We start from the raw sequence: 22,140 nt of genomic DNA, 5'->3' as shown, positions 1-22,140 counted from the left end.
TGACGTATTTATCACTGCAGCATAGATAAATGTAGGAGTTTTCTTAGGAAATATCTAGGAGCATAGAAGGTGTAGGAAAACACGATCGCACCATTTATCAAAATGGATTTTGATCTATAACCTTTCCCCTACTAACAAAACCCCTTCCTTGGATATTTAAATATAAATTCGCAGACGTATAGACGGTTTTTATAGTTGGTGATATTGACTTACCTTTGTTTCTGAATTTTTCAAAATCTATTTTTGGAATACAAAGGAACAAAAGGTTGTTGATTGATCCTATGAAGTATCCTACTAACAATCCTTCCTTCATTCCTCATTGACAACTAGGACGTGGCCGGCGCCGTTATTGATCATTTTCAAAGGGAGAGCATGAGTTTTGTACATTGTGAATGTACTGCTAATCCCAAGCACCATCCTGTGGCCCCTTGCACAAAATTGATGGCCTCGATCAATCACGGAGTGGCAACCATTGGCGATGTGGAACTTGTTCCGCTTAGTCACGCCAGCGATCATGGAATTGGACATGCGTAAGTTGCGCAAATCCTAATTAAACATGTTTACATGTAGTCTTTTTTTAAATTTTTGTTGAATAAGCTGTACACAACGCTCATTAGAAAGGTTGTCCTCTACGGGCACGAGACATGGATATTACTCGAGGAGGACCTGCGTAAACTAGGAGTATACGAGCGACGAGCGTTAAGAACCATCTTTGGTGGCGTGCAGAAGAACGGAGTGTGGAGGCGAATGATGAATCACGCGCGACTCTTCGGCATTGCGGAGCTAATATTTTCAAAATGTCAAATCGCCTGAGATAAAAGAGCTATAAATAGTTGATCAATCTGTAAAACCTTTTTTGGGGAGAGAGGAATCCAACTGTGTAAATTGAAATTTCAGGTAAAAGATAAGATGAAAATTGATTTTTGAAAACGTGCGAAAAATAAATTTGCCTCGTCTCCCGGTAGGACTTGAACCCAGATCTTGCGCTTCTTGCTGCCCATGTATTAACATTTTACTACAGAAGACAAGCTGGCGTTTGAAAATTATACTGTTCGAATTCGACGTCTACCGGAATGAAGGGAATTTTTCTGCCATGTAATCACCATCATTTTCGTTGTCTATTTCTATTCCCATAATTTCATCTTGCGGTAGTTGGACTCATATTTTTACATTTTTAGCATTGCATAATTAGCATTGCATACTCATTCTCATATTTCTCATCATTCAAATCCTATATATTTTTCAACATAAAATTTTATCTTATCTATCCCTTAAGTTACACAGTTGGATTCATTTCTCCACAAAAAAGTTTCACTAACTATATGTTTGAGTCAAGAGACATCTCTGGGCGACGGTTTAAAAAAATTACTACAATTTATGATTCTACGATCGATATCATATGATAGTAATATCAATAACATGATTTTGAAAACTACCTGGCAAACTGGATTCAAAACTCATAAGTTCCTCTAAAATATTTCAAAACCAGAGCTGCTAATTAATAGCTATGAATATTAGAAAATGCCAACAAATGTAATACCAGCCTCAAAAGAAAAAAAACCAAGAATGTTGTAACTTGCTTTCATTTACTGAAAAATGAAACATCTAAATCTATTGGCTCCACCATCCAAAACTGATTATCTTTTTTCACATCACAATCGGCCACAATGACTGTATTATTAGTCGTCAAGTCCAATTCCAGGCACTTGTTGTACTTCTTAATACGAAACTGTCCAGTGGCGTTCACATTTTCCCATCCCTGATTGCCTCGACTTCGATGACATCCAACTACGCCTACATATGTTCCAGTACCGATGTAATCCAAACAATTTTTGCGGCTATTTAACTCATCGTAATAGTTGTGGGTCCAGTACTGATTCGTCTGCTGATGGTTACACTCTCGCATGCCCAAAAAGTTATCCCCCTTATCGTACTGCAGACACATTTTACTTCCGAGGGCTTTGTTTTTCATCTGAAATTTGATGAGTTGGGTTAGAAAATAAACCTCTGAAATAGTTAAATTTGTAAAACTCACCTCTCCTCGGAACCATCCCTTGACCGCAGGACTGTGCATTTCCGGAAAGGCTGTCGTCACATAGTACTTGAATGATTTGCATTGGGCTTTCTTACGAATTTCTTTCCTCATGCAAACCTCGCCAGCATCTTCAACGGGATACTTTGGGATTCCATAAATGTCGAAGATCACCTGCTTATATTCGTCCATCCACACTTCCGCCAATCTGAGCGAGTTCGATCTCACATAATCCCTGTGAGATTGCATCATATAAGGATGACCGGCTTTCGCGATGTGACCAACTCTCGAGCAAGGAACCGTTACCATTTTTCCTCCGCACATCCAACTCTTCATTGAAAGCTCAATATTCTCTATGCCATAAATCTCAAAACCCTCGTCGTACCATCCGACATGTTCGAAGAACCTCCTAGTGATGGTAAAAAGTCCACCGGACATGGCCGGGGAATCGAATGGCTCATAGATGTTATCCGGCTTGTTCTTCCGTGTAGACCTAGCCCACCAGCCAAAATTCAGATCCCAATCGTACGCTCCGTAGAACATAGGAGCAGCCTCCGATCGCAGATGCATATCCTTTTCGTCGATCCAGTCGACCGTTGGAATGGATATGGTGGTCCAGTTTCGTGCTACAGGATCCAGCAAAGCCTCCAGCCATCCTTCAGTACATTCCACGTGGGCATCGAGAAAGGTTAGCACCTCGCCTTCGGCCGTTTTGGCTCCGAGTAGTCGGGCCCTCATCAAGCCCAACCGCTCTTCAGCTCGAACAATTTTGACTTTTGGATAGGCCAGGAAGTAATCCTGCAGTTGAGTTTTCAGATGAGCTGGAAGAAGAGAAAGTTGCATTAGCATTTTGTTCAGGCATATACAAAATTTGTACATTGGTATAAATTGTGAAATTATCTTTTGTTTTCTGAGATTTTGGCGCAAATTTGCAAATCACTCGGTCCGACAACTTTAAGTAAGCTTTATTTATACAATACCGTCAACTGGGGCATCATGTTAAACTTTTCAACTTCAATGACCTTTAGAAACTTAATGTCCACTAGACTGACCCAAACTTGTATGAGAAATTGGATGGTTTGACCATACAAAATTCGCTTCATAGATTTTCAGAGTGTTGCAGTAGTTCCGGATTGAAAATCAATGCCTCAAAATGTAATGTGATAACCTTTTCCCGGAAAGCGAGTAATATTGTGCACGAATATTGTTTCGAGAACAGCTGTACCATAGCTAGAAAATCCTCCGAGAAAGATCTGGGAGTCGAGTTGGATGAAGAACTCAGTTCCTCAAAACATGTTGAACAAGTCGTAGCCATAGCAAACTCTATGTACGGAATGGTAAGCAGGATTTGTAACGAGCTAGACAATCCTTACACTATTGTCTCTATTTATGTTGGGCTTATCCGAACCACTATTGAATACGCCAGTATAGTGTGGCAGCCGTATTATAACGTTCATAAAAACAGAGTTGAAAGGGTTCAAAAAAGATTTCTGAAATACGCCTTGGGCTACCTCACCACTGGACTCACTCGAACGCAACGTGAGACCGTTTCAGCTTCCAAACTGAATACAGAATTACGCTCGTAATGAACCAATCTATAGAATGATGGCGCTTTACAACGCACATGCTGATGTAATCAAACTGACTATGTCCAGAGAACAAATAAAAAATAGTCTTAAGATGTTTTTATCATAGATGTGTTGTAACTAGTTTGGATCAAAGGCTGAAGCCTAGAATCCGATAAATAAATAAATTTCAAACTTTATTTATTTATCGGATTCTAGGCTTCAGCTGTTGAATGTTAAGGAGTAGGCGATGCATTTTACGCAACGCACGCGTTTTTTCAACGGTCCGCAAAATTTCTGAATTTTATCAATAAATAAAAGTAAAACCAGTGAAAAATGTTATTACCGAATAACCTGGATCCAGTGATAATGTGGCCACCAGTTTTAAGACAAAATCAGGAATTTCGTGTTCTAAAAAAGGAGAAAATTTGAGGAAAAATAGGAAAAAAAATGGTTGTTGGAAGAGACTTTCGTTTATTTAAATCTCGTGGTAAGCTTCCAACTCGTAAACCAGTGAAGATTCTTTCTTTTTATGTGTTATTTATGTAGGAAGGGCTCTGTTAAAGTGACGGGGTTGGAAAATGATCATTGTATCATTGTGAAATGGGGGAATTTGAGGATGATGAGTGTACAACTATTTGCCAGCCATTGTTAAATTAATGAATTTTGATCGGCATAGGTGCGCAATATTAAAAAAAAACTAGCACTAGGCAATCTAAGGTGGTGTAGAAGTGAGAGGGGAAGGAAAATAGTTTTTGATGAGTAGGGCGTGAAACGTAACAGGTTCGTTTTTACTGGAGACGGAACAAGTGGAAATAGAAATAGAAAAAGGAAGAAAATATTTCCTAGAATAGTTTAAAAGTGCGGTAAGTGAGAGGGAGTGAAAAAGGAAAGTGCTCCTTTGCTGTCCCGGCTGTGCTGATTGCTGAAGTCGATCTGGCCGAAAACCCTGACTGTTGGTTTCGATCGGATTGCTTCGATTGAATTTCCTGAGATTTCGTGAGCTAAGTATATTCTTTCTGTATCTTAATTCAATTCATGTTTCAAATTTGACCCTTACCATGGAAGGGCCAGGGCAATGGCTTTTCTTTTTCTCATTCTGTAACATAGAGACAGATTGGTGTCCTAGCTACACACATTGGGACACATTTTTCTTCTGTGGCACGTTATTTAAATGCTTCGTGTTGTTGCATCTTAGTCCCGCGCTATGGTGCTGAATATGAATGCTCGCTTTTTCACTATTTCCAAGTAAAAACAACTTTTATTCCTCAAATTTTCTCAGAATCTTCTGAAAGAGTGAGGAAGGGGCAATTTTAGTTCAAAGAGTTGTACTATTTGTACTTTGTAGGTAGTGAAGTTCGATGCAGGATCACCTAGTGGAATTTCTGCACGTTGTAAGGAAAATTAACACGTTTTAACACGTTGTAAGGAAAATTTAAATAAGATCAAACTATGAATAATCAATGTCAACATCTTAACCTTGCACTCATATAAATGAAGTGCTCATATTGAATTTTTTCCTCTGAATGTTATTTTTAGTATAGAAATTTTCACAACAGAATTCGCTTAAATATTATATTGGTAGTTTGAACCGCATTTGACGTTGTATAATGTGCAATTTGTTTTTATCATTAAATTATTTTGGAAGAAGTTTTTCTGGGAGAATGGGGTTTGGGAACACTAATCATGATATTTTTGTTCTTTTAATGTTTTTTTTTTAAGAGCGAGCAAAGGCGCTATATCTAAAGTCAAGGACCAGAAATGATAGTGCATCGAAATCCTAAACTCCAAATTTTTACTATTAGATCAAGGCCGTGCGAACGGGGGGGGGGGGGGGGGGGTTTTAGGGGTTTAACCCCCACCATGGAGATTTTTTTTTCAAGTAAATTTTTTGCGGAGTATCGGAAAATTACTTGACCTTAAAAAGTGTTTAGAAATAAGTGTTAACAATCAAGTCATAAATTTGGCTGGCCTGGCGGAATTTACTCTCAAATCACCCTAGGCTTGAAACATTTCATTTTACGATACTATATGACGTTCACCTATAGAGACATATTTTTAATTGTAAATTTTGAATTGCAATTCAATTGACCTTTTGTATTGCATATCTAAATTTGAAACACAAAAACCCTACCTTTTCATTAGAATGGGTTTTTTTTTATTAAGAAGTGTGACCAAACAAGAACAGAGTTTGAAACGAACCATTTTAACTACAAAGTTAATAAATCTAAAACTAATGTTATACATCGACAAGCTCGAAACCATGTTACCTCTCACGTTGGTCAATATAATTAGCTTAATAAATCTAAAATCTAATATCATCTGCCCTATGACTAAATACTTTTGTTAAAGAAATCATGTTTCTTGTTTTTCTAAACACTCAATATCACATTTGAAAAGGTTTGATAAACTACACAAGCCTACAAAATTTACACTTTCCGTGCTGCTATGAATGTAAAACGTAATTTTGACAAATTAAAATGCCCTGAATCTAAATATGTAATTTTTCTATCAGCTTTTGTTATTGAAATAACTGTTCAAAATAGGTTAAAATTATGTAAGGAAGTTCTGCAGTTTTTGACTAAATTTATCAACAATACATAACATTTCAAAGTTTTGAATCAATTATCAGCTTTCCTCAACACTTAAAAAAAATAAGTTTTGCGGAAAAGTTATAGAAGTTTTCTATTTGTTTATGTTTCCTCATTCAACTAATTTTGAAAGAAGATTCAAACCAAATTGAATTTTAGATACTTTTAAAAGCATAAATCTAACCGGTTTGCAGGTTCCATAAAATTTGTGAATGAAATCAGTTTTTGTTTAACTCTCTACAGTAATGTCAAAAATACATACATATATTCCAAATTTTTAAAAACTGTTGAATTTTACTTTTTTAGATCCTGCATCATCATCATCATCAAAATATTACTCCTTAATTGAATGAAGTATACTGAATAACAAAATCAGAGTCAGATTTCTTCTTAAATGTTGGTTTGATAGTTAATCAGTTATCAATGACTGATTTCACTTAAAACTGACACATTTTAAAACTCCATACAATCAAAACTAAATGTGATGGTTCGAATTTGACAAAAGATTCGGGTTCAGGACGCTCGAATCTACCAAATCAACCATTAAAACATAAACACCAAATTGCTGTTCCTTTGAGTTAGCAATTAAATTCTATACATAAGTTTTTACCATTATGGTAAGACATGTTTATTGAAAAAAATCCTTCTGCAATGTTCAAAAACTTTTCTTTTGCATCTTAATTTTTTTTTTTAACTTTCAAATGAATTTACCGAATTTTATGAATTTTATAGTACTTTTTTTTGTTTTTTTTTAAATTGACCGACTTTAAAGTCAATCTATTTAAATTTGAAGAAATATTTTTGATAAGTTTGTTCATGTTTTTCAATTCAGAATTTTTGTGTTCTAAAATCATAAACAGTTGATTTTTTCCTCATCAAAAATTCACATTTCAAATCGTTTTTTTTTCTTCAAATTATAAACACTGCAGCGGAAATTTTTTATCAGTTGGAAATGAAGAAAAGAAATGTTAATTAAGATGAATAACAATTATTAGCATTTTACCAATTTCGCTAACAATTTATCATGGGTAATTTTTAACTTGATCTGACGATTGTTTAAGAATTCAGATTTTTTTTAATCTGTGTTTTGGAAATATTTATTTCTAATTGATATACCAGACTAGGTTTACAAGATATTTTGAAAAATTTTCTAGGTCAGCATAAGGAACATCATTTTGAATAATTTAACAATGACTTACCGAAAATTTCATTGATTTCAAACTTTCATTGTGATTCGTTTTGAAAATTTTGATCTATTTTATCAATAAATTTAATTTTTTGTGTGATAATCATGAGTAAGAGAATGATGTTAGAAATCTACTTTCATGTTTATTGTGTATTTTTGGTATTGTTATTATTTTTAGCTAAATTTCAATTTCGAAACCCCCCCATGGTCGGGTCCTTCGCACGGGCCTGTATTAGATGCTATTCAGGGTAAAACTCAAATTGTAGTTTAAAAATAATAATAGTTAAACGAAAAAAATAAGGAAATTGAAAGAAAATATTAACTTCACAATGGAGTTTTGGATTTCTGTGCAGAAAAACATCATTTCCATCCATAGAAAGACGAATCCGCACGGACCATCATCAAGGAGCACATAAAATTTAGCATATGTGCTTCCAACGTTAGAATCCTCCTTGTGTTCCAGTTGTGTCTGCGTTCAATACTGCACAGTGGGCCCGGCCATGTTGAGATGAGTAGTAAATGTACTTTTACTACTCACCGGGATGCTGACAAGATCTGGCTGTGTATGTATCATAAGCATAAGCATAAGCATAAGCAAATTTCAAACTTGTTGAATGTTATGCGCTGTAGGCTAAAATTGATCCTAAGGAGAGCAAAGTTGGCCTTGCTCGTACGCGGTCGCATATTTTTCCGCGGTTTAATTTGCTTCGTGCTTTTTCCAAATTTACTTTTCCTTAATTTTTAATGATCAATTTTAAACAATTTTCCCGGTGGTTTTTTTTCGGGCTTCATAGTAGTAGGCCCGTGAGGAACAAAAATTTGATATGTGATGGTATGCTTCTAAATAAATTCTACCCGCTCATTTTCAACCTCTATCATTTCATCTAACCTTCTATCCACCTATAAAAACAAAACAAAAAATTTCATAATCTTTAGATGTCCCTACTAAAAAGGACATCACTTTTCACCGCTAGGCCGATCAATTAAATTTACAAATATAAATTACGGTGATTAATCCTTCATAAAATTTAAGTGACCAGAATTCTTACTAAAATCACTTTAATATTGGTAGAAACACCTTTGAACATCTCTGAATGTTTCATTTTCCAAATATTAATTTCAGTCGTGATTTTGTCGAAATCGAAAAAAAAATACTTTCAAACAGAATTGCAGATTTAATTGTTTAATTTTCGATTTCTTATTTAATTCCCTTACTAAATGTACGGGAAAAAAATATAAACAAAAATATTTACAACGTTTTAAGTTCAGTACAAAATAACTTGTTGTCTTCTAATAAGTTGTTGTGAAGCTTAAAATCTTCTCTTGAATTGAATTTTAAGATTTTTACAGTGTTGCCAGAATTAATTATAATTTTTTTGTGGAAATATTCCATTTTTGCATAAATTTTTTAACTTCCAGGCGTTTGTGGGTCAGCTTTGAGTTATCCAATCAAAGTTAAATTTTCCACAGTAAGTTATATTCTTTTATGAATATGAGGGTGTGAGAGCATTAAAATTTTGGCTTTTAAAAACCTACATATAGCTAAGAGTTACCCTAGTGTTCATATAAAATGCAATTTCCAATGTAAATATTTTGGTCTTGCCTTTCTTCAAAGTAATAATCTTCGAATGATCGAGAAACAAAAAAACACTGCGCCGGATAGGAGAAAGCAGGTCCAATAAAATTGAGCAAGTGGACCATACTCATCAAAACCCTTGCCTTTGTAGGTTGCCATTCGGCCAGTTCACAGCAGTGAAGGGAAAAAATCTCCCAATTTCATCCAATCGCTGATCCTTCGTTGGTACAACTCACAGGGTTCTAAGAATAGTGAAAGCAATGTGAAAGGCTTCTTCGTTCATTATGTGTATGATTAAACTTGTGGTACCATTTTTTTGGTTATCATCAAAATGGGTACAACTCATTAAAACAGGCTGTTAGGAGTCAGGCGTTTGTTTGAACTTGTCAAATTCATCGTTACAAATCAAAAAATCAACATATTTAACAAATTAATCACAATTTTGACAGCTCAGATTGATATAAAATACCCCAAACTTCAGAACTGATGCACATGTTGGAATTAAAATCCGAGTCTACAATTCTTGTTCTATTAGGAACATTTTCAAAGGCACGAAAATATTTATTTTTTATAAATAGGTTTCCTCATTCTGATTGAGTCGCTGCCTCATTGTTACTTACGCAAAAATGAGAAATCATCCACCAGCACAATCTCCCTTATCAGCTCCGGTGGCGATCGATCCAGAACCGAATGAACCGTCCTCACCAAAACGGACCACGCTTCATTGTAGAACACTATAACGACGGATGTCTCCGGCAAATTGGACAAATATCGACCCGGTTCTTTGCACCATTCGGCCCGAATATCCGGCAACCGCCGATGAACCGACACCAAATCCGACGCGTACTGATTCAAACCCTGGCTTTCGAAGCCCATTTTTATCATCTTCCCAATCGATTCCTCGGTCGTTTTACCAAACGTAACCGGTGATCCGAAATCCCCCGGCATGGGCGTTGCACTACTGCTGCTTCCATTATTGTCACCCCGCGAATGCGAAGCTAGGAATCGCTCTATCAAAACCGACTGATCGTTGATGGCATTTTTGTTGTTATTCAGATATCCCACCACGCAAAACATGATCACCAGCGCCAGCAGTGAGATCATATGGCGAGTTGCACTCCGGAGCATCATTGTGACTGATCGCGAGATCCCGAACGAAGGAACTGCATTTTCGAATCGGCGAGGACCCCTGCATCGGAGATTGGTTGAATTTTTGGGTAGCTTACTTTGGGAGTGCAATGAGAGAATTGCAGGGAAGCTGCACACGCGCCGCCTAAAAAAACGAAAATTTACTTTCACAAACCAGAAAAACGAAACAGTTTGGTACTTTCATCGATGGATTCTTTTTTTCGGCATATTTCGATACACGGCCAAGGCATTCACTTTACACGTGTTTGACCGACTTAGAACCTCATGAAATCGTAGTCGTGGAATTGATATGCTTGATACTGATTGCGAATAATAAATGAACTGACATTTAATCGAGTTACAATACAATCGATAAATTCCACAACTAATATCGACAAATAACTTTGTTGTATCTTGGGCTACAATCAGAGAAATTGAAACATCAATTCCTGCGTATTGCGAATTAGTTCAACATAAAAAATTAAAAAAATTCAAATTTTCAGCAAATCCAATTTGGAAAAACTTTCCGGTGCCTACCACGGATTTCAATTCAAAAATTCTATTTAAAAAGGAATATAAAGAAATGTTTATCAAACACGTTGTTATACCTACAACCTAGCCTTAGTTGGGCATTTTAACTGACCCACAAATGCAGATCCAGATATGAATAGATTCAGTAATCTCAACCTTTGTTCAGAACAATGATTTTCATCGACAATTTTGTATTTATGTCCATTTTTTCGAAACCATTAAACCTATACAAATTTAATAAAAACATACCAGTTTTGAAGAGGATTTCATAACAACTTAATTTTCTTTAAATCGGCTTAGTAGTTTTGCAGCTGGAGCCAAAACTGTAAATTGCTTATTGGCAAATAGATATTTTGATTCAAAAAAAAGAATAAATTTCAATAAAATGCTAGTTGCTCGTATTACAAGTTTGGAAATTCATATCGAGGTTTTTTTTTTCATAAAATAAATAAAAATTGATTTCGATTGTACCCTATAGTGCCTTGAACGAAGAATAAAAATTTCACTTTAAACTCTTATCATACGCTTGTGCTCAAGATCGCTGATGTAACATCTATTTTGACTGTTTTTCTTCTTCATTTCAATACCCAGAGTTCCAAACAACGTTTGATATCAAAACATACCGTTAACTTTATGATTTCAAGGTGTTTTGTAACGTTCCGAAAAAAAAAATTGAGGATTTTCCCTAATTTTGTGCAAAATTAATCAGTCTTCGAATAAAGCCATACTTTCCAACTTTCGAAAAATTGACAATTGAAAAAATACAGTGTGAACGGGGGCCGGACATCCGGCCGAAGGCCGATAGGCCGAAAGATGTTAGGCCGAAGGTTATTTGGTCGAATATTATTTGGCCGAATGGATGTTAGGCCGAATAGTCATTAAGCCGAATGGACATCAGGCCGAATGGAATAGGCCGAATGGTCAATAGGCCGAATGGTCATTTGGCCGAATGGTCATTTGGCCGAATGGTCATTAGGCCGAATGGTCATAAGGCCGAATGATCATTAGTCCGAATGGTCATAAGGCTGAATGGTCGTAAGGCCTAAAGGTCGTAAGGCCGAAAGATCGTTAGGCTGGATAGTCATTAGGACAAATGGTCATAAGGCAGAATGGACGATAGACCAAATGGTCGTAAGGCCGAATGGATTTGTTAGGTCGAATAGCCAATAGACCGAATGGTAGTTGAATGGTCGTTGGGAAGAATTTATGCTAGGCCTATAAGACATATTATCGCTTTCTTGCATGTTAGGCCGATCAGTAGTTATGCCGAATGGTCGCTAGGCCAAATAGTCATGAGGCCGAATGGATTCAAGGCCGGATTCGACCATTCGGCTTTGCGACCACGACCTATCGTCCATTCGGCGTTGCGACTATTTAGTCTAATAACCTTTCCGCGTTGAAACCATTCAGCCTAATGACCATTCGGCCTAGCTTGCAGACAAGTGTAGAAGATTTCTTATTGATCTAGCAACCATTCATGACGATCATTCAGCCTTATGACCATTCTCGGCCCAACGACTATTCGGCCTTACGACCTTTCGGCCTAGCACCCATTCGGCCCTACGACCATTTGGCCTTGCGACCATTCGGCCTTGCCAATATTCAGCCTTGCTACCATTCGGCCTTACGACCATTTAGCCTAATGACCATTCGGCCTTACGATCATTCAGCCTCATGACCATTCGGCCTATTGACCATTCGGCCGAACATCCTTTCTGCCTTGCGTCCTTTCGGCCCAACAGCATTCGGCTGGATAACCGTCGGCTGAATAACCCAATTCGGCCAGATAGCCCATTCGGCCTAACGTCCATCGGCTGAATGAACTTCGGCCGAATGGCTTTAGGCCGAATGGCTTTCGGCCTCATGACTTTCTGCCGAATGACCCAGCCTCTAAATACATTTTCAAAAAATCGTAATGCAAATGTTCATGAAAAAATATCCAAAGGGTTATTATCTACAGCATTTTTATCCAAGCAATGTGAGCAGCATTTTTTTCTAAGCAGCGTTGCCACATTAAAATTTGTATTTCCAAGGTCAGAAAATCTGCAAATCGGTATTAGAATCCCAAAAATCTGTATTGATATCTGTATCGCACATTTGGAAGTGTAATGCTTAACATGTTTTTCGTCACGCTCATTCTGGTAATTTTACTAGACGGGCCCATAGAAATTGTCAGAGGGAGATCTCCTAGATTTGCAACGTGTGGCTAAACTGAGCGGCTAACATGAGTAAGAGAGCGTCACAGGTTTTTGATGTGACTGGCCTCCCAGGAAATACATCCGTCACCCGAATAGGGGTCCCATGGCGACACGTGTTAAAAACAGTAGGAATAAATAATAAACTCATGGAATTATGAAATTTTAATCAATCTTTAACTTACAGCTGTTTTTACAACAACATTAATCACTTTTATTGTGGGATTCTTCTTTCAAAATTTTGATTTAATATTTTCCTACTTTTACAAACTTTTTTTCTCTGAATATGACAAAAAATTTACATTTCAGAATTACGTTCATAGTTCATGAGGTAAGACGGTTTCTAACTTAATTTGTGTTTGCATTTTATAACAAAAAGCTGATTCTATTCATTGGAATTTAAAGGCTAACTTCATTCCATTGACTGACCCTCTGAAGCAAGGGTGGCCCAGATTTTCATGAAACGTTTATATTGATGTAAATTTTGCATCTTCGATATGCTTGTAGGAATTTTGCTTTAAAATATGCGTTAATATAATCGGCTGTCTTAAGCAGTTAAAAATATATTTTTTTACATCTAGGAATGTCAAATTATAGCAAAACAGTTTATTTCTATTCGCTTTTTGAAAAAAACGCTAAAATTACATCAACAGGAGTTAAAAATTACATCTTTTTTTTATCACACTTCTGGAAAGAAATCACTTGTGTTTTAGATTCCGTATACTTTAAGAAATTTTCAGAGATGCCATTTTTTTTAACGTGAAATCGTTTTCAAAAAGACACCGTGCTTATGTTCCTGCTTGAAACAGATTGAAAATTTCCTTCACACTTTCACACCAAATATGGAAATCATTTAGGTATTCGAGTAGGCTCCGTATTAAAACTTTTACCGTATAATGAAATTGGACAACTTTTTCTACTAAAAAACGTGTTTTTTTTAAAATGAATTTTCATGCGAAACAATTATGGGGTTATTTTTATAATGTTATTCTCAAAAATTTATAAGCGTGCCTAATAGAACTCATGATTCATATGGAAAATTTCAAATTCAATTATTTTTACACCTACCATCGTTGGATTTAAAGCCGAAAAAACTTCTGATGAGTGCAACGAGTTATAATTTTAAATGGAAATTTGTATGGTAGAAGAAAAACACGCAAAAGATTATTTTTCGGTAGCTTTAGGGAAATATTTGGGAAGGTATTTTGATAATATTTATCCAATGACTAATAGTTATCCAACAGTTTCCTGATAGCAAGGACTCAAAAAAGTGACTTCATCTAAAAATTAGAAAATTGAGTGAGCCATTAAGTTGCGGAGTTTCCGAATGTATTTCCGGAGAGAAAATGTCCAGCTTATATGTCTCGTCTCATAACTAGCGTGATCCACCTGGGCTGTAAGGCGCTGGTATTTCTACGACACTGGCATTTCCACGGGGACGATGGCGATTTCGCCTTAGAGCTGGCATTTTTGCCTGGATGCTAGCGTTTCCACCTAAAAGCTAGCTTTTTTGCTGGGATACTGGCGTTTCCGCCTGGATGCTGGCATGTCCTTAACAATATACTAACTACTGGAAATCTCTTCCTTTCACTCACTTTTCCATTAGAGAAAAATAAAATAAATACCTGCTAGCAGAAACGACCGTCATTTTGCACTGAATTCTTTTCGAAGCCAACGAGAAGTTTCTCATTTAATCACTGGACAACTATTAACAGTACACTTCACTATTGAAAACCTGGCAGGATCGCCAATGTAAAGTTTCCAATTCTATTTCCGGAGGGAAAATGTCCTGCAAACCTTTTTATTGACTATTGGCAACGAGTTGTTCTGCTGTAGATCGACGCCTGTCTCGATGAGCGTCATGTCCTGAACTGACGCGATGAAGGGCGCACGTGACGACGCGTGAAGGGATGCCAAGTTTCCATATGGGAATGTAAACAATAATGAACACGTATCTACCGTACCAATTAAGCCATCTATTACATATATAAGTATGCAATGAAAACAGGATAGCTTAGCTTGGCTTCATAAACATTATTGCAATAGTTGTTCCAAATCAAATTATAATAACAATCACTTCGAGTTTCACGATCGCTGGTGTGGATCAGTAGAACAAGTTCAACATCGCCAATGGTTGCTTCTTCGTGATTAACCAAGGTCATATGATATCAATTTAATATCCCAATAACTTTGTCCCTTGAATTTTTGCAGCACTTATATCATTATCTCAAATATATGCGAAATAGACCGTACAGCTGCATCATTTGGATTGAACCAAACAAAGAATTGTCTGCTAAGTAAAAACTTATGCACCAATTTATCTGCGTGTACATAAAAAAAAGTTGTATATAATTATTCCAAACAAGTTTTTATTATTTCGGGGTTTTGGTAGATAGAAAGCTGTATCTGTAGTTTGATATTGCATACATAAACAGCCGATATCAACCCAATTTTTCAACAGTCTTTATTTCAATTTTTAAATCAACTAAATGTTTTAATTGCCTAACAATCGAACGATCTTGGATTGGTTTCTAACCAATTTTGGTCGTAGCACGTGGCGTAGAGGATAGTCTTCATGTCTTCTAAGCCAGCGGGCGTGAGAACAAATCCCGATCACGCACGGCATACATAGTTCACTTTCTGTGGGTTGATGGTTTCAGCATTTGAAAGATGCTCTACCCTCGAAAGATGTAGGTACGCTTAAAGTTAAGAAAAAGGAATCTCTTCGAGAAAACATCAAGTTTTATAGAGATCCTGTATGTGTTTGTGTTAACTATAAAATGATTCTCAGATGTTTGCTGTTTTTTCTTCAATGTTGTTTTAGAAGATGTGTATTCGAATCAGATTTGTTAAAGAAACTGCCTCCAATTGTTTAGAATAGCGCGGAAACAGTGCTTTTGCAGATCAAGTGTCATGGGCCATCTGTTAGTCCAAAGAACAATTTGAGTTGAAATTGGAATTAAACCCCTTTTCTGGACCAATGGTAAACATCAATTATGTAAAAAAGAACTCAATGCCCTAATTTTTTTTCTGGATGGCTTGTCATCTAAATAAATTCGTCTTCTAGGTAAGTTTCACTGTTTTCTTAGAAAAATCGAAACATCAAGCTGAACCGGTTCAACCAGCCAGATTTGCGAATCTTTGCTAGCATCACAGTCTTCGGCGACCAGTAAATTGTTGGCTCCCAAATCAAGCCCCAAACACTTGTTATGCTTCTTACTACGGAACTGTCCCGAAGCGTTGACATTCTCCCATTCCTGATTCCCGTAGGCTCGATGACATCCAAACACATATACCGTCCTATCGGTGCCAGTGTAGTCCAAACAGTTTCGCCAGCTGTTGATCTCCCTGTAGTAGTTGTGTGTCCAGTGCTGATGTTTCTGTTGATGATCACATTCCCGCATGCCGATAAAGTTTTCCTCCTTCGAGTAGTGGAGACACATGTTCGCCCCGAGGGCTTTGTTTGTCATCTGAAAATTTAAAACATTATTCAGAAAAGAAACCTTATCAGTGTTGTTAGGATGATACAACTTACCTCTCCGTGGAAAGCCCCTCTAACCTCAGGATTGAGCATCTCCGGAAAAGCATTCTTAACGTAATACTTGAACGGTTGGCAGTTACTCTTCTCGCGAATTTCCTTCCTCATTGCAATTTCTCCAGCCTCATCGACGGGATATTTCGGGACACCATAGATGTCGAAGATCACCTGTTTGTATTCATCCATCCACACTTCCGCCAATCGAAGAGAGTTCGCTCTGATGTGATCCCTAGTCGCCTGCATCATATAGGGATGGCCAGCCTTGGCGATGTGTCCAACTCTTGAGCAAGGAACCGTTACCATCTTCCCTCCACACATCCAACTCTTCATCGAAAGTTCAATATTCTCGATTCCATAAATCTCGAAACCCTCATCGTACCAACCTACATGCTCGAAAAATCTCCGAGTGATCGAGAAAAGTCCGCCAGACATGGCCGGTGAATCAAACGGCTCGAACTCATTTTCCGGTTTGTTGATCCGGGTCGATCGTAGCCACCAACCAAAGTTCAGATTCCAATCATAAGCTCCATAGAAGTTGGGTGCACTATCATACCGCAGGCGCATATCCTTTTCATCAATGAAATCAACCGTTGGGATTGATATTGTAGTCCAGTTTTTTGCCACAGGATCGAGTAAAGCTTCTAGCCATCCTTCGGTACATTCCACGTGGGCATCAAGGAAGGTTAACACTTCGGCAACGGCCGTTTTGGCTCCGAGTAACCGAGCTCTCATCAACCCAAGTCGCTCCTCCGCTCGAACGATCTTCACCTTCGGATAGTCCATGAAGTAGTCATCCAACTGGGTCTTCAAATGCGCTGTAATGAACGGTTTCAATTTAAATACATTAATTAACATTGATAGGGGAGAAGCAGGCTAAATACACCCATTAAACAGAATATGTACAGCTGTTATCGAATATTTAAAAAGTATGTGTAAAAAACAATACACATATGAGCAGACATCTGATTTATATTTATGATTTCCCTAAATAACTAGATTCGCTTGTACATTTTTTCATCAAAGATAAAAAATTTACATTTTTTTCTAACCTTGTTTTGTACGTTCTTGAATTATTGGTTTACACACATCACCTGACAACTTAGCGAAGTTTGCATTAAAAAAACTTCAAAAGCGAAGCTGCCTATTTTCTTTCAGCACTGTTTCTATTTCAGCTGTATGTGATAGAAATATTGCTATATTTGCATCACATCATGCGAAAATACAACACGTGTTGTAAAAAAACTTGAAGGCGACAGATCTTGAAAATGTTTTTGCATGGCAAAATTTTCAAAATGTGCTATAAGTGTAAAAATTTCTACCACTTTTTCCCAACAACAGTGTACTTGCTCTTAGAGAAATTTTTATGTTTAAAACTTTTGAAGTTTTCATTCGAGAACGAAGTAGGCGATGGTTTGATGGTATCGCGTGTGTTTTTTTTTTCGCTCCGTCGCGGTGAAAATTAAATTTTCGAAGTCTAAGTAGTTTCTTATTGTAAAATTGTGATTTTTTCTCGAATTAGTGGATAATGCGTAGTGACAATAGTTGCATGTTTCATTGTTTGTGCCCGATCCGACGATGATGCAATCCGGAAGTTTCTACTTGAGTTTTTTCAGATGCCTACAAATTTTGAAAATTCTGAAATCGTTTATAAATTTATGAAAAGGTGTGAGGTGACGCGATTTGCGGGGAGTGCAGAGGAGTTGTTTTTCGATTTCAACCTACCTTTTCAACTTTCATTTCATAAAGTTGGGTTGGAATCACTATTATGATTTATGTGCTTGGAAGAAAATTGAGATGCGCATAAAAGTTACGTCATTGGCGGTAAGTTATCAAATGATATAAATTTAATCGATTTGATTAATATCTACGACGACACAGGAATTGTTCAAATACTGTGTCATGGATGGGAAAATTTAAAAAAAAATTGAATTGGAACTAATGTTTTTTTTCTCTGAGCTTTAAATATTTATTTTCAAGAGCGAGTAAAGGCGCTATATTCAAGGTCATTGAGTTGATGGTGCTCAACAATCCGAAAAATATAGTTTGATTAAACCTCCAGTAAAGTAATTTAAAAATACAATTCATCAATTGATTCAATTTATAATGTATTGTTTAGGATTTCTGAGCAGAAAAACCTCATTCTACCCACATAAGGACAAACTCACTTCAAGGAGCACAGTAAATTTTAGCAAATGTGTATCCATCGTGAATATTGAAAACATTTTATAATCATGGAAACGTATGGTACTGTTGTGCACGTTTCTTCCTCCCTAGATTCCAGTTGTCTCGGCGTCCAATACTGCACAGTGGGCCCGGCCGAGTTAGGATGAGAAGTAAATGTACTTTTACTAATGCTATGATCATTTAGTATCCAGGCATTTTGGCGATAGCTACGTGTTTGAGATATTTACGATGCAAAAAGTCATAAAAAAATAATTTTGCACAATCGCTTTGGAAATTCTTCATAGTTGATTTGAAAACTCATGAAATGTTGATTTTTTCTGGTTTGTTTTTTTGCCCAAAAGGTTAAAAAGTATAAGCAGCCAGTGCAAACGATTTTTAACGTTATGTGACAGATGTGTTCTGATGGATAAAGAAATTTATGTTAAAACCGAATTTAAGAGATTCCACCCAGATTCCTATTGTTTTTTCCAGGTGAATTTGTGTAAAATATCATGATTTAGCGAAGGTTTTGCTACTGTGGTAAAAATAATAGATCAATACAACACTGAAAAATAGTGTGCAAAGATAAAAAAGAGGTTTTATGATAAAGTAATAGTACTTCTTGAAATCAACGGTAATTTTTTTTATAAATTTTTACATTACATATCATATTACCGCCTTCATTTCCTCCATAGAAAGTTTTTCGATCAAATGAATAGTTTTTAAGATACACACGTTTTAAACTGCTCGGATTCTAAATGATAATAGCCTTATTCACCGGGATGCTGACAAAACTGGCTCTGTATGTATCATTGCGTGAAAGCTCTTGATGTTTTCATTTGGGCTTTTACAACACGTTGGATCCATAATTCACTTTAACAGATTTTGACATAATGAATTCTTGCTGTCGGAAAACAGATAGTTTACGTTCCGAATTATTCATTGAATTTTTGAATTTATAGTTGTGTTGAATGAATCCACTCAGATTAATTTTGATAAATTCATACGTACGCAAATAGGAAAAATCATCCACGAGCACAATTTCCCGTATCAGCTCCGGTGGCGATCGATCCAGAACCGAATGAACCGTCCTCACCAAAACGGACCACGCTTCATTGTAGAACACTATAACGACCGAAGTTTCCGGCAGATCTGTCGAGTATCTATCCGGTTCTTTGCACCATTCGGCCCGAATATCCGGCAACCTCCGATGGACCGATACCAAATCCGACGCATACTGATTCAGCCCCTGACTTTTCCACCCTTCCTGCACAATTTTCCCGATCGATTCCTCGGTGCTCGAATTGAATATGATCGCTGATCCAAGATCACCCGGTGGAGGTGTCAAGTATTTCTCATTCTCCTCTGCCGATTTTTGAGCTAAAAATTTTTGCAACATAGCCGTCTGATTGTTAATCATATTTTTACTGTTACTCATGTAGCCGACGACACAAAATGCGACCAACAGGCCCAAAAAGATCACTATATACCGCGAGGCGTTCCGAACCATAGCCATGATGATGATGATGACCGTTGGCGAGCGATGACACGAAGCCACTGGCTGGAAGCTGTGTTGTGCCCGATCTTCGAAGGACCCACTTGTCGCAGTCCTCTGCCAATTTTTTGGTTTTTCGTTTTGGGATAGAACCACTTATTTCTCAAAAGTGAGAGATGCTGAGAGCATGAAAGCATTACCACGTCACACGTGAAAGTTCACAAAAAAAAAATCATAAAAACAAACCGGCCGAAAAACCGGATTTTGGTTGCTGTTCGTTCAGAACATTCGGCGCGTGGTGGTGCTCTACATTCTAGCTTCGTCACAAGGGCGAGTGTTCCGAGAAGAAAGACTCTCTTCACCGTTACGTGAATTCACAAAGTGAATTTTCTTCAAAATGAATACTAGGTCAACAACAAATCACAGGTTTTTAAGTTGCCATCGATTACTTCATACATATACAGTACATATCACTGCAATTACCTACCTATTTTCTCTGGCTTAACGCATCACGCAATTCGGCATTTTATATCTCAGAAACCCGTGGACAAAATATTTACTACAAATTTAGCATCTCTGAGTAACGACAAATGTTATGTTCAATTTTGTCGGATAAAGTTCTACAATTAAATACAGTACAATTGAGTTATGCTTCAAAGTGTAGCACACTGTTGACGAGCGAAAAAAAAACGAGATTTTTAGACCGCAATGTGTTAGTAGAATACCGATCTTCAAACAAATTTTAAACCAAATTTTTTTTTTTTGTTTCGATTATAGTCGTTTTACCATCTTTATGGCATTCGCGACTTTATCAACGTTGCAGTTGGCAGATCGTTATTGAAAAACTATCCGGTACAACTGTGTTCGATGTTTACTCTTGGGCTCGAACTCGCTGACATCGGCTCAGGAGACAACAGACTTGCCAACTGAGCTATATCACAAGCCCATTTTAAACCAAATGATTTTTCAAAATTAGATGGAAGTCGTTTTTTGATTGAAAACAACAAACAAATTTATGTCACTATAGGTTCAAAAAATAGAAAGTCATAAATTTGATATTGGCTAACGAGAACAAACAATTCCATATAAGTTTATCGTTAAATCAAATAAAACCAAAACACAGACGAAGTAGGCTATGACTTTTTGCCGACGCACGCGTTTGTGTCCGTTGTGTTTGTGTCCATCAACAATTTTATTGAAAATTAAGTTTTAGTAGAAGTTTTAGAAAAAAAAACTAGAGGAAAATGTTTAAATAAGTGACCGGTGAAAGTTGCCGAGGTGGTGCTTGGTTAATTTAAGAATACTAATGCCTGGTTGGAAGGAAGATGAACGTGACACAACCTGATAGTTTATTTTCTGGTTTGAAATGCGGAAAATTGGGCTGTGAAAGCCATTTCGGTTCGTGTTGAAGAAAAGTATTAACAATGAATATAAATATTGTGAACAAATAATATTATGGATGGCATTATGGGTTTTATGCGTTTGTTTTAAAGGCTAGACGCGAAAAGCTGAAGGATCAATGTGCGAAGCTTTCGCGGTTATGAAAATTTGCGTTGTGTACTGGATTTGTTACCATCTCTATTTCACCCCTTTATTTTGTGTCATTAACGCAACCAATTAACAGCCAGTCAGTTATCAAGATCCTCGATCAAGGATTATTGATCAAAATAATAATAATGATTCAATTCAACTCGAATAATATCATTCTGACACCATTCAGCCCTTTATAACATGTGCTCAACATTATATTAAATTTTGGATAAGAATTGATCTGATTAATACTCTATGGCTACAATAAGCCAACGTTCACTTAGGGAAAAAGTTCATATAACGCCCTATGTTCACAGTTGCTTTTGGGACGCCGTGCGGTTCGGTTCGATTTTTGGTTGCGCTCATATAGATTCGTCAAAAAGTAGTGAGGAGAATTTAAATTTGAAAATGTATCCGAATAGAGGAATTATGAAGTCAAGTCTGATAAATGGGCTGAGATTTTCATTTTATTTAATATTCTGAGTGAAAAAATTGGTATAAAATAGTGTTGAAAACGGAAAGAGGAAGCGATTTTAATAAATGTGCATGTGCGGAAGATGGTAGCGATCTTTAGTGTTGGCATGGCTGAAGAAGGAATTCATGCCAGAAT

The 22,140-nt window shown here is 36.8% G+C and overlaps 3 protein-coding genes across 3 annotated transcripts; all 3 read right to left on the bottom strand.

Moving 5' to 3' along the window:
- Positions 1–1,567: 1,567 nt before the first annotated feature.
- LOC129760624 (putative polypeptide N-acetylgalactosaminyltransferase 9) lies at positions 1,568–10,102 on the bottom strand. The gene is made up of 3 exons (XM_055758284.1): positions 9,571–10,102; positions 2,036–2,853; positions 1,568–1,972 (listed from the first exon to the last, which is right to left on the bottom strand). The coding sequence occupies exons 1-3, from the start codon at positions 10,079–10,081 to the stop codon at positions 1,583–1,585; spliced, it is 1,719 nt and encodes a 572-aa protein (XP_055614259.1). The 5' UTR covers positions 10,082–10,102; the 3' UTR covers positions 1,568–1,582.
- Positions 10,103–15,878: 5,776 nt separating this feature from the next.
- LOC129760622 (putative polypeptide N-acetylgalactosaminyltransferase 9) lies at positions 15,879–19,175 on the bottom strand. The gene is made up of 3 exons (XM_055758281.1): positions 19,169–19,175; positions 16,340–17,157; positions 15,879–16,274 (listed from the first exon to the last, which is right to left on the bottom strand). The coding sequence occupies exons 1-3, from the start codon at positions 19,173–19,175 to the stop codon at positions 15,879–15,881; spliced, it is 1,221 nt and encodes a 406-aa protein (XP_055614256.1).
- Positions 19,176–19,352: 177 nt separating this feature from the next.
- Positions 19,353–20,052, bottom strand: LOC129760623 (putative polypeptide N-acetylgalactosaminyltransferase 9). Its single transcript, XM_055758283.1, has one exon. The coding sequence runs from the start codon at positions 20,019–20,021 to the stop codon at positions 19,353–19,355; it is 669 nt and encodes a 222-aa protein (XP_055614258.1). The 5' UTR covers positions 20,022–20,052.
- Positions 20,053–22,140: the final 2,088 nt, after the last annotated feature.

Source organism: Uranotaenia lowii, unplaced genomic scaffold (genome assembly GCF_029784155.1).
Source record: "Uranotaenia lowii strain MFRU-FL unplaced genomic scaffold, ASM2978415v1 HiC_scaffold_684, whole genome shotgun sequence".
Classification (NCBI taxonomy): domain Eukaryota; kingdom Metazoa; phylum Arthropoda; class Insecta; order Diptera; family Culicidae; genus Uranotaenia; species Uranotaenia lowii.
This window is presented reverse-complemented; position numbering and strand designations above follow the sequence as displayed.